This window comes from Podarcis melisellensis, assembly GCF_964234715.1.
Source record: "Podarcis melisellensis genome assembly, chromosome: 2".
NCBI lineage: Eukaryota > Metazoa > Chordata > Lepidosauria > Squamata > Lacertidae > Podarcis > Podarcis melisellensis.
In genome coordinates this window covers 104,960,419-104,972,721 of record NC_138529.1, presented here as the reverse complement: position 1 = coordinate 104,972,721, position 12,303 = coordinate 104,960,419, and the positions used below count along the sequence as shown (strand labels likewise).

The window sequence follows — 12,303 nt, the reverse complement described above, 5'->3', positions numbered from 1 at the left end:
GGCTGTAATGAGTGTAACTTATATTAATATTATTATTATTATTATTAATAATACAGTGGTGCCTCGCAAGACGAAAATAATTCGTTCCGCGAGTCTTTTCGTCTTGCGAAGCACGGTCCGTCGCAACTGCACCTCTTCAAGCGGCTTTAGGAAAAAAGCGAACAAACTCGCAAGACGTTTTCATCTTGCGAAGCAAGCCCATAGGGAAATTTGTCTTGCGAAGCGATGCAAAAACCGAAAAACCCTTTCGTCATGCGCGCTTTTCGTTTTGCGAGGCATTCGTCTTGCTGGGCACCACTGTAATAATTTATTATTTATACCCCGCACATCTGGATGGGTTTCCCCAGCCACTCCGGGTGTCTTCCAACAGAATATTAAAATACAATAGTCTATTAAACATTAACAGCTTCCCTAAACAGGGCTGCCTTCAGATGTCTTCTAAAAGTCTGGTAGTTGTTGTTCTCTTTGACATCTGGTGGGAGGGCGTTCCACAGGGCAGGTGCCATTACCGAGAAGGCCCTCTGCCTGGTTCCCTGTAACTTGGCTTCTCACAGTGAGGGAACCGCCAGAAGGCCCTCGGCGCTGGACCTCAGTGTCCGGGTAGAACGATGGGGGTGGAGACACTCCTTCAGGTATTTAAAGAAAAGGAAAGGAAAAATCGTACGCTGCCGGAAAACAGAATGGCTCATCAAAATTCAATCTGTTTCCTGATAACCTGCTAAAGTCTCTGGATGTTAGAACCACACACAAAAAAAACCCTCAAAGGCAGCCTTTCCCAGTGCTGGCTGGGGCAGACAGGAGTTGTAGTCAAAAAGTCCAGGCGGGCGCCAGGTTAGCAAAAGCTGCCTTAAAGGTTAAGGGCTGTGTGAGCAATGAACCTATTACAGTGGTACCTTGGGTTAAGTACTTAATTCGTTCCAGAGGTCCGTTCTTAACCTGAAACTGTTCTTAACCTGAAGCACCAATTTAGTTAATGGGGCCTCCCGCTGCCGCCACGCCGCCGGAGCACGATTTCTGTTCTTATCCTGAAGCAAAGTTCTTAACCTGAAGCACTATTTCTGGGTTAGCGGAGTCTGTAACCTGAAGCGTATGTAACCCGAGGTTATGGGACCCCTGACAGTTAAGTCCAGTCACGAATGACTCTGGGGTTGCGGTGCTCATCTCGCTTTACAGGCCGAGGGAGCCGGCGTACAGCTTCCAGGTCATGTGGCCAGCCTGACTAAGCCGCTTCTGGCGAACCAGAGCAGCGCACGGAAATGCCGTTTACCTTTCCGCCAGAGTGGTACCTATTTATCTACTTGCACTTTGACGTGCTTTCAAACTGCTAGGTTGGCAGGAGCAGGGACCGAGCAACGGGAGCTCACTCCGTCGTGGGGATTCGAACTGCCGACCTTCTGATCGGCAAGTCCTAGGCTCTGTGGTTTAACCCACAGTGCCACCCACGTCCCAGTGTTACCCGAGGTACCACTGTACTATAAGATCCAGGCTCCACACCCAGTGTGGCCAAACCGGTCATTACTTCCCTAAATCTGCCTCTGCCCCAGTGCAGCGGCCACTGCCCGCTAGCCAGAATCACCGCAACTGGTATTCAGAGAGCCTCTGTTTACAAGAGCCACCATGGTTAATATTTTATTATTTACCTCATTTATAGCCCACCTTTCCTCCAAGTCAGTGTACCCGGTTCTCCTCATTTTATCTTCACAACAACCCTGTGAGGTAGGTTAGTCTGAGAGGAAGCGACTGGCCCAGATGTCACCCAGTGAGCGGGGGATTTGAACCCTGTTCTCCCAGGTCCTAGTCCGACACTAACCCAGTGGTTCTCAAATTGTAAGAAATGCATTGGAAAACCAAAAAGGAACAAGTCCTAGCAGTGCTTGATTTATAACACAGAACACAACTACTTCATAATATAATCACAGGGCATTCAGAACGTATAAAACAACGCAGCTACCTATGTTCACAAATCTTTCCCAAAATATAATTATAAACGAGCCTCATACATAAGTACCTTAAGTAGGTATACAAATTCAGTGGGAGGTGTGAGCTTGCTTTTGCCAAGTAATCTCATTTATATTGGGTCGTAATTCTCATCAACATGAAGAAACCTTTCTTTCCCCCCCCCCTGAGTTTTCATATTTGTAAGAGTGGAAAATCACCCTTCACAACAATATGTCATGGAGAACTGTAGAAAAATAGGTAACACTCTTGAAGAGAGGTGTGGGTCCTCTTTATGGTTGTGTATCCAACAAATTATTTTGATATACAGTGGTCCCTCGCAAGACGAAATTAATTCGCTCCGCGAGTTGTGTCGTCTTGCGATTTTTTCGTCTTGCGGAGCGCGGATTCGCTGGGTATTAACGGCTTTAAGAAAAAGGAAGCAAACTCACAAGAAGTTTTCGTCTTACGAAGCAAGCCCATAGGGAAAATCGTCTTGCGAAGCAACGCAAAAAATGAAAAACCCTTTTGTTTTGCGCGTTTTTCGTCTTGCGAGGCATTCGTCTTGCAAGGTACCACTGTACTATACTAGGGTTGCCATATTTCAAAAAGCAAAACTCCTGACACCCGCAAAACCGTTGAGCTTTTTAAACCCAAATTGTGGCGCTTTTGGGGGTCAACCTGCCAAAAGTAGTGGTTTTAAGCTTTAGGAGCCATTTCCAATTATTTTCCCATCGCGTTGCCATACATCTGATTTGGCAAAAATACCCTCTGACATGGTTTTTACACCAGGAATTTTCCTGACTAATAATAATAATTTATTATTTATACCCTGCCCATCTGGCTGGGTTTCCCCAGCCACTCTGGGCTGCTTCCAACAAATATTAAAATACAATGGTCTGTTCAACATTAAAAGCTTCCCTAAACAGGCAAGCCCAGATATACTGTACTATACACTGCAATGTTTGCATGTTTTTTTTTATTGCCTTTGAATATTCCCGCCGCAGTCTCTATCCTCTCCTGCCAAGCCCTTTTGAGAACCGCTGCTCTAACCACTGCACCACACTGTCCCTCATGACCCATCCCTAAGCTGCGTATATTCTCCAAGAATCCTTCCCAGTCAAAACACGAAGGCTGTGAGGTTTTATGTCTTTGTGTGTGTTTTTTGCCGGGAAGAGTGATTTTATTCCTTCTTTCTCTCCTTCCTTCCTTCCCCCCAGAGCTCTTGCTCCTCTGCCACCAGAGGGCTCTGGCCAATTTAAAAAGCTCGGCAGCCTGGTCTCTCTCTCCCTCTTCTCTTTGTGTGTCTTTTTCTTTTCGCTTTTACGCGCAGCCTTTCTCGGGATGAGTTTCCTGTATCAGGCGCTCGCTGCATCCGGATCAGCGGGAGCGAGCCTCGCACCGGGGAACTCGATCAGCCGCCGTTGCTCGGACGAAGCGACGCCCGATCCCTTCCCCTGCCTTTTTTTTTTTTTCTTCCCCCAACCCCCTTCGCCGGACCGAGGTGGGAACTCCCTCCGGCCAAAGCGCGGCTCCAGAGGGCTCCGCCCAGGCTCTCCTCTGCAGCCATTCAGCCCCAAACGCCCCCCATCCTCCTGCGCCCCGGGAGGAGGGATGGAGAAATGAGGATGATGTCCATTTGTCCGACACCCCCCCCCCGGGTGGGGAAAAGGAATAAGACGGTGGGTGTGGGGTGCGGTTCCCAAGGGAGGTGCGATTCACTAGAGAAGCGGGGAAGGAGCCACGTCGTCCAGGATCCCAAGAGAGGAGCCGCGTTTTTGGAGGAAAAAAATTCCCCTCCCTCCGCTTCTCTGGCTTCCTTAATCGTGCCGTTTTCAAAGTCTGCCCGGGAGGCTGTTTCTGGCTTGAGAAAAGGGGCTGCGTCTCTTATCCGAAGGATAATATACTGGATGGAACAGGGATAAGGACCTTCTTGTTAGGCTACTGCAGTTTCCGACCTCCCTGGCGATTAGGGCTAACAGTGGGGGGTTGGCATTGCGCAACATCTGGAGGGCCAGAGGTTCCCCATCACTTATAATAAGTGAGAAAAGGGAGTGTTTAGGAGACATATCCCTGGATGAGCGAGGGACCTCCCTTTCCCCTTCCCCTTTCAAAGCATTTCCCCCCCTAGGGTGGGATTTCACATGCTTTGGGGTGCAAAGGTTGCATATGATCTGCAATGTTAATTTATTTAGGGCGTTTGGATCTCCGCTCCTCAGCCAAAAAGGCTCCCCCACTAGCTTGTGTGCAATCCGCAAGGCAAAGCCCCTTCCTGCAGTCTTGCAGTTGAAAAGTCAGGGCACAAAAGGAAAAGGGGACCTGGAGGGAAGAGGAAAGATGCAAACTCCCGACAGGCGCCTCTTCTTCAAATTAAACATTGCTTTTTCCACCTCCGCCATCAGAGGCAGTATGCAAGTTTTTCCTGGGTGGGGTGCACAGAGTAGGGTGAGGTGACACCCCAGAAGGGGTGGCAGACCGAGTCCTCAAATGGGTCTAAGGCAGGCTTCCTCAAACTCAGCCCTCCAGATGTTTTTGGGACTACAACTCCCATGATCCCTAGCTAGCAGGACCAGTGGTCAGGGATGATGGGAATTGTAGTCTCAAAACATCAGGAGTTTGAGGAAGCCTGGTCTAAGGCATGCATACATTGAAAGCACATTTCCTCCCCCAAGAATCCCGAGAACTGCAGTTCACCCCTTGCAGAACTACAGTTCCCAGGCTTCTTTCCTGGGATTATTTTAAATAGTTGGGTGTGTCAGCATCCTCACTCTTGAAGGCAGGAGGCCTGAGTGTTAATTCAGCCGAGCAAGGAGGTGTGTTGCACAGTCTCATTTTAAAAATGTTTGCCTTGGCTTTCAGGTTTCTGTGGGGAGGCTTAGGGGCCCGAAAGAGGGCGAAGCAACAGGCCGTGCACATTTTCAAATGTGTGCATAATCATGAGGCCTAGAGATTGCTTAAAATCCAGGGCAGGCTGTTCTAAGAAATGCAACTTTTGGTTCTGTTTGCTGTTTGCACAAAGAACCTTAGCAGAGCAAAGTCCTACCTGCATTGAGGGGGTGGGACACAGGAGAGTATTAAAGGGGTGGGTGTTGGCATGGGTAGGGTAACTTGAGTAGTCCCTCCAGGCTAGATTATTCCCCCCCTTGAAATCCCTCGCAGTTGCATAAAGCCAAGCTAATTACGTCAGAAAAGTTAATTAGCAGGCTGAAACAGGCTCCCTGATCAACACCTGCTTAATCAAAGGTTATTTTTCAAAGCCGAATTGGGTATTTGTGCTTTGGTGTGAATTGGGGTTGGTGTGAGATGCAGAGCACTTGCAAGACTAGGAACTTTGCTTTCCCTCCACACAAAAAAGGGGATACGATTGACGGTTTGTGTGCATGTTTTTCCTGTTGCTTTCCTTTTTACTTGCGCAATTTGTGTTGGTAGGTTAGGATCACAAGCTTGTGAGTTCTGCTTTCGCCTTCTGTATTTCCATTTATTCTGGGTATCGGTACCGCGAGAAAGCATTGCTTGCTGAAACAGCCTGCCTCGCGTGGTCACCTGGGAGTGCGATAGCTCAGTAAAGGTGTGGCTTTCTTTTCAATTGTTGTTATTTCACAAAATTGATCGTAATGAAACCTCACAAAGCGGTTTACAAAAAGAATAAGATTCGCGATGTAGATTTTGCTTTGTGGGTATCTCCGTCCCATGACTTACCTTTTGCCTGTGGCGTCCAAAAATAAAACCCCTTCCCAGTTGTGAGACTGAGATGTCTCTGTGGGAGAAAATACGTTTGCAATGACCCACACAGTCCAAGAATAATGCTGCAGGAATACAGGAGCTCGCCTTACAGTGTGTCAGACCATTGGGGTGGAGGGTATTAATGTGTTATTGTTTTTATTTTTATTTTATATATTGTGACCTCTTTTGCAAACTGCCCCGAGACCTCCGGGTATAGGGTAGTATATAAATTCAATCAAAATCAATCAATCAATCAATCAATCAATCAATAATATCACCTACACTGACTGGCAGTAGTTCTCTAGGATTTGAGACAGGGGTTTCTTGGTGCAGCAAGAGTAAGGTAAAGGTAAAGGGACCCCTGACCATTAGGTCCAGTCATGGCTGACTCTGGGGTTGCGGCACTCATCTTGCTTTATTGGCCGAGGGAGCCGGCGTACAGCTTCCGGGTCATGTGGCCAGCATGACTGAGCCGCTTCTGGCGAACCAGAGCAGCACACGGAAATGCTGTTTACCTTCCACCGGAGTGGTACCTCATTATCTACTTGCACTTTGACATGCTTTCAGACTGCTAGGTTTGCAAGAGCAGGGACTAAGCAATGGGAGGGATTCGAACCACCAACCTTCTGATTAGCAAGCCCTAGGCTCTCTGGTTTAAACCACAGCACCACCAGCAGCAAACTCCAAAAGAGGTATCCTATTTTTCATCCTATTCTCCATAATGCAGGTTGGCTGCCAACAGGAGAGCCCTGCAGGATCGGACCGAGGGTTCGTTTCGCCAAGCGTACTGTTTCAAACATTTCCCCGCAATATGACGCTGCCAGCTTCATTTGCAACCTCTTCTTAAGGCTTTCCTTTCTTTTCACGCTGCTGATGCATGCTAGTTGATCAGGGGCGCCGACTTATAAAAAATATTGGGGGGGCGGGAGCCCATACCGACTTATAAAAAATATTGGGGGGGCCCAAGACCTCCCAACCGCTGCTGCTGGGGGAACGAAAGGGGCGAGCCCCTGGCTGCCCCAACCTTAAGTGAACCTGTGAGGGCCCGCCCTTTGCGGCAGCCGATTGGCTGCCGCCGTGGGCGGTGAATATTAATGAGCTAGGGGGAATCCCCGGTTCTCGCCCACGAGATTGTTGATGGGTCGAGAGCCCGCAACCCCACCCCCTCTCTAGATCGGGAGTGGCTTTGTTTTAACTCATTACTGAATGTATTTTAAAAGGTAACTATCGTAAAACAAGGAAAATAAAAAATACCAACATAATTTTGTGATTTTACAAAGCATAATATAACTAATAATTTTCTTAAATTATTGGGGGGGCAGAGCCCCCCCAAACGAATTTTTGAGGGGGCTCGGGCCCCCTCAGGCCCCATGGAGTCGGCGCCCATGTAGTTGATATCTCCATTGCACTGCTCCCCACAATATCAGGGTTTCATTTCCTGGAACTTTTTGAACTCACACAATGTCTGTTGCAAAACCAAATCTGCATCTACACAAACCGGGGTTGATCTTGTGACTCTTCCTTGCATGCAAAAAATCCCAGGTAGAATCCAGGTAGGTTTGGGAGTCTGCCTGGCCTGAGTCCTTGGTCAGCTGCTGCCAGCCAGTGTAGGCAGTGCTAGCTAGATGGAACAATGGGCTGACTCTGTATAGGACAGCTTCCTATGTTCCGTCTTTGCTTACAATGGGCTCTGTACACTGCAGAGTGCCATTCCAGTGACACCCCAGCCACCTGCCCTCTTCATCAGGCAAATGAAGCCCTGACAGCGAGTGCCATGGGGGGCGGGTCCCTTCCTACCCCAATCTGAAAATCAGTCTACATTTGCATATTTAAATGTAAATTAGCACATGTGTGTTTCCTGCCACTTTGTGTTAGAGGCTCAAAGTCTTCTAAATAACTAGATTCCCTCGCTGCGAGAAGTGAGGTTACAGGGAACCAGGCAGAGGGCCTTCTCGGTAGTGGCACCCGCCCTGTGCAACGCCCTCCCACCAGATGTCAAAGAGAAAAACAATTACCAGACTTTTAGAAGACATCTGAAGGCAGCCCTGTTCAGGGAAGCTTTTAATGCTTAATAGACTGTTGTATTTTAATATTCTGTTGGAAGCTGCCCAGAGTGGCTGGGGAAACCCAGCCAGATGGGTGGGGTATAAATAAATTATTATTATTATTATTATTATTATTATTATTATTATTATTATTTATTTTAGATGTTTTCTCATGGGCCAGACATTGGGGGAGATCACAGATTTTGAGACTTTATCGCTCATCTCGCTAGCCTCTCAACATGCATGCACCCTCCATAATCTGATGCCACATTATGACAACAAGGAAGGTGTTGGACTCCAAAACCCATCATCCCCAGTCGGCATGGCCAACGTTTGAGAGTGATGGGAGTTGTAGTCCGGCAACATCTATTGCAGGGGCGGCTGATATGGTTTCCCCCAGATGTTTCTCCCGTCATCCCTGACCATTGGCTATTCCTCTCTTTTTTTGAAATCATTTTTATTTGATTTTACAAATTCAAGGTTCTAAAAATCCAAATATAAATCCATATACAGAGATTCCTCCAAATCTCGCGACTTCCCCCCACCCCCTCCATGGGGTCCCATTTTGAACATTTACAACTGCATATTCTTCCATGCTCTAACTTTTATATCAATCCGTATTGTCCATGGTATTTGTTAGACTACAAGTGAAATCAAAATCCTGCCAATAATAATAATTTATTATATATATCCCGCCCATCTGGCTGGGTTTCCCCAGCCACTCTGGGCGGCTTCCAACAAAATATTAAACTACAATAGTCCTTCAGATACTAAAAGCTTCCCTAAACAGGGCTGCCTTCAGATGTCTTCTAAAAGTCTGGTAGTTGTTTTTTCCTTTGACATCTGATGGGAGGGCGTTCCACAGGGCGGGTGCCACCACCGAGAAGGCCCTCTGCCTGGTTCCCTGTAACTTCGCTTCTTGCAGTGAGGGAACCACCAGAAGGCCCTTGGAGCTGGACCTCAGTGTCCAGGGAGAACGATGGGGGTGGAGACTATCCTTCAGGTATGTTTCTATCTGCTTACAGTGGTCTCCTAAATAACTTATAATTCCCCCCCCATTCTTTTATTAAAAAAATTGTCCTCTTGGTTTCTGAGTTTTCGAGTCAGTTTGGCCATTTCGGCAAAGTCCATCAGCTTAGTTTGCCATTCCTCTCTGGTAGGGACCTTGTCTTCTTTCCATCTCTGGGCTAGTAACATCTGGGCAGCTGTTATTCCGTACAAAAAAAAATATCTTTTTGGTCATTGGCTATTCTAGCTGGGGCTGAAGTCTTAACATCTAGAGAGAACCATGTATGGTCCCTGATCTCTAGGGTGGCACATTGGTTAAAGTGTTTGAGCCATGAACATCCATCACCATGAGCCAGGAATGGTGGGTGTGTAGCAGCCCAGATGTTGGCCTCTGCAACTCTCATCAGCCCCTAGCCAGCATGGCCAATGGTTGGGGATGCCAGGAGCTGCAGTCTAGTAACATCTGGAAGCTACAGGACCACATCTGGAGGTTCCTCTCCCACGTAGCAATGGGTTGTCTTTCAGCAAAACAGCACCGATTATCTTGAGCATCTAAAACAGTGTTTCCCAAATTTGGGTCTCCGGCTTTCCCCCCAAACTACTATTTCCATCATCCCTGACCACTGGTCTTGCTAGCTAGGGGTGATGGGAGTTGTAGTCCAAAAACAGCTGGAGACTCAAGTTTGGGAAGCACTGATTTCAGGAAGTATAGTCACAAGTATAGTTCACAAGTATAGTTGTGAGTATGATGTGACTTCTGGACTCTCCTTGTTTATCCCAGCAGGTGATGGAACAATGAAGGACCCAAAAGGAAAGACTCTTCAGGAGGAAGAAGAAGAGGAGGAGGAGGAAGAGGAGGAGGACTTTGGGCCCCAAGTCGAACTGCACTTCACCATCTTGGAAGAATCCGAAGGCGGCATTTCTCAGGGGAAACTCTGGCACTGCGAGATCGATGCTGAGCTACAGCCCGCCGACTCCTGCCAGCCGGAGCTGGACGATGACTCTGTTTACTCTGATCAGTCGCGCTCCCCATCCCCGGAACTCCAGAAGGTCCTCCCGCACCCTGACCGGGGAGCCAGAGAGAGGCGGGCAGAGGCTTACCCTCCACAAGGCCCTGAGCAGCAAGTGGAGCTTCATTTCACCATCCTGGAGGAGTCGGAAGGGGGCATCTCTGAGGGGAAGCTCTGCGCGAGCGAGGTCAGGCCGGACGAGCCCCTGCAGGCCGGCTACCCCGAGCGCCCGTGGGAAAGGCCCGTTCCCTGGAGCAGGAAGCTCAGCCCGCCGTCGGAGGCGGCGAAGCCTTCGTTCCTCCCGGCTGAAGGCCGACCGGAAGGAGAAACCAAAGGCGAGGCCCCCGCGCAGGAGGCCTCCGAACAGCAGGTGGAGCTGCACTTCAGCGTCTTCGACGACCCCGAGGAAGCCAGCCTCTCCCAGGGTGCTGAGGATTACCCGATGTGGGAGAGCCCATTCAAGCCGGCCATGTACTCAGGGAACTACCCCAAGGAGGACTGGGATATGTCCATCGACAGCCTGGGGGATGCCTTTGAGGCATCCTTTCAGCAGCAGTTCTACCCCGGCGGGCGGGCGTACCCGTGCACCGAGTGCGGGCGGGTGTTCAACCGGAAGTCAACGCTGACGCGCCACTGGCGGACCCACACGGGGGAGAAGCCCTACTCGTGCCTCGACTGCGGGCGCAGCTTCAGCCTCAACCTCAACCTCCTCACCCACCAGATGACCCACACGGGGGAGAAGCCCTACAAGTGCCCCGACTGCGGGCAGAGCTTCACCCGTAGCACCAGTGTCACCCGCCACCAGCGGAGCCACCGGGAGGAGGACGGCCCCTACAAGGGTGAACTGTGGGAGGAGGCTTTCCCCTACATGTTCCCAGGCCCGTTCCCCTACCCCATGCCCCCCATGGTGGAGGAGAGGCCCTACCTGTGCCCCGACTGCGGCGAGGCCTTCGCGCACAGCGGCAGCCTCAACCGGCACCTGCGCATGCACCGGGGGGAGCGGCCGTACCGGTGCGTCATGTGCGGCGAGGGCTTCTGTTCCATGTCGAAGCTCTGCCGCCACGAGAGGATCCACATGGTGGAGAAGCCCTACCACTGCGAGATCTGCGGGAAGAGCTTTGCCGTCAAGTCCACGCTGACCCGCCACCAGATGCTGCACCAGGCCGAGAGGCCCTACATGTGCCCCCACTGCGACAAGGGCTACGTCCAGCGGAGCCACCTGGCCAGGCACCACCACAAGGCGCACCCCGGGGTGCCCTTCAACCCCGTCAAAGCGAACAGTATGCCCGCCACCATCTTGGATTCCGACAACCTCGTCACCTATTTCTGGGGCGACGAGGAAACGGACGGTCCTGCCGAGCCTTTCCCAACTCAGCTGATCTACTCGGGAGCAGACTCCTGAGAGCTAAGCCGCGCCTGAAGCTACGGGTGCATCTTCCATCCGCCACCCTTCACCCGGGAGAGAAGCACTTTGGACATGCCGGACTCTTCCGCTCGGTCTTTTTTTTTGGGGGGGTGCTCGGTCTTTTTCCTGGGGATCCTTTGGATCTGAAGAGCTTGAGGATTCAGCCCCCCAGAGTTGATTCCCAGCGCGGGCTTTTGTTACGGACTCGGTGCCAAGATTTCTTTCTCGCCTTGCTGCTTTTTTGACTTGGAGTCCGGATGCCAGCATGGTGCCTATGGAGCCTAGGCTCCGACCCACGGTCTCCCCGCCGTTGGCGCCGGCATCAAAAGTTCTCCCGCCTGTTGCGGCAGCTGGACCCCATCACTGCAGCGGGCGATGGACAGACTGGGTTCACACGGACCGCTTATTGCGCTGCTGAACGGATCGGAAGCAAAAGCGCCCCAACTTTGGAGGGGGAAAGGGGGAGCAGCCTGCCCTGTAGCAAAATGTCTAGTGTTAGGGGAGGTGGGCAGCGACTTGGGAGTTCGCCTGAGTTTGTTTTTCATTTGTAGTGGGGGGATTATTATTTTTCCTGAAAAGAAAACTATGCCTTGTTTTATCTCCTTAAGTTTCTAGTGAAAACGCTTGAATAAATTAGTAAAATATGGAAATGGAGAGAACAACAACAAAAAAAACCCCAGAACCAAAATTCATGTGGCAGTGGTTTTCTTGTCATTTTTTCCCCCAAGGGGGCAGGGATGCTGGAGGTTTCGGAGACTGAAGAACCAAGGCTTCCCTCAATTTATCCTCAAATGTGCTCCCTTTCTTTTCCACCTCTCCCCCTGCACAGCTGTAGCAGATTTTTAGGACTTCCACCTGCCACCTTGATTCAAAATTGCGCCCAGTCCTTTAGCACACTCTTGCCTTGAGATTTGCTTCCTCCATAGGCAGTGGAAGACTCCTAGGGATCATAGGATCAGGCCCTTAATGCCTGTGTTGACATTTCAAAAGGTAGGTACCCTTTTTGAGGATGCAGACTGGGGGAGAGAGAGAGAGTGGGATCATCATCAATTAAATAAGGTGTAGAATAGAAAGAGTAATATTTTCTGTTTTAAAATCTAAAATGTTTCCTTTTTTTCCTGCACAGTACCAAAGCCAAAATTGGTGGTTGAATTCCATCAGTATTGTGGGGAAGTAC

General features: G+C 49.9%; 1 protein-coding gene across 6 annotated transcripts; it reads left to right on the top strand.

Annotated features, from left to right (window-relative positions):
• Nucleotides 1–3,234: 3,234 nt before the first annotated feature.
• LOC309364642 (uncharacterized protein) lies at nucleotides 3,235–11,818 on the top strand. 6 transcript variants are annotated; one of them, XM_081902339.1, is made up of 2 exons: nucleotides 3,235–3,439; nucleotides 9,496–11,818. In XM_081902339.1, exons 1-2 carry the CDS (start codon nucleotides 3,280–3,282, stop codon nucleotides 11,121–11,123), a joined length of 1,788 nt encoding a protein of 595 aa, XP_081758465.1. In that variant the 5' UTR covers nucleotides 3,235–3,279; the 3' UTR covers nucleotides 11,124–11,818. The 6 variants fall into 6 exon arrangements, with proteins under 6 accessions (XP_081758465.1, XP_081758464.1, XP_081758467.1 ...); XM_081902338.1 differs by having other exon boundaries at nucleotides 9,493–11,818; XM_081902341.1 differs by lacking the exon at nucleotides 3,235–3,439 and adding an exon at nucleotides 5,019–5,305.
• The last annotated feature ends 485 nt before the right edge of the window (nucleotides 11,819–12,303 follow it).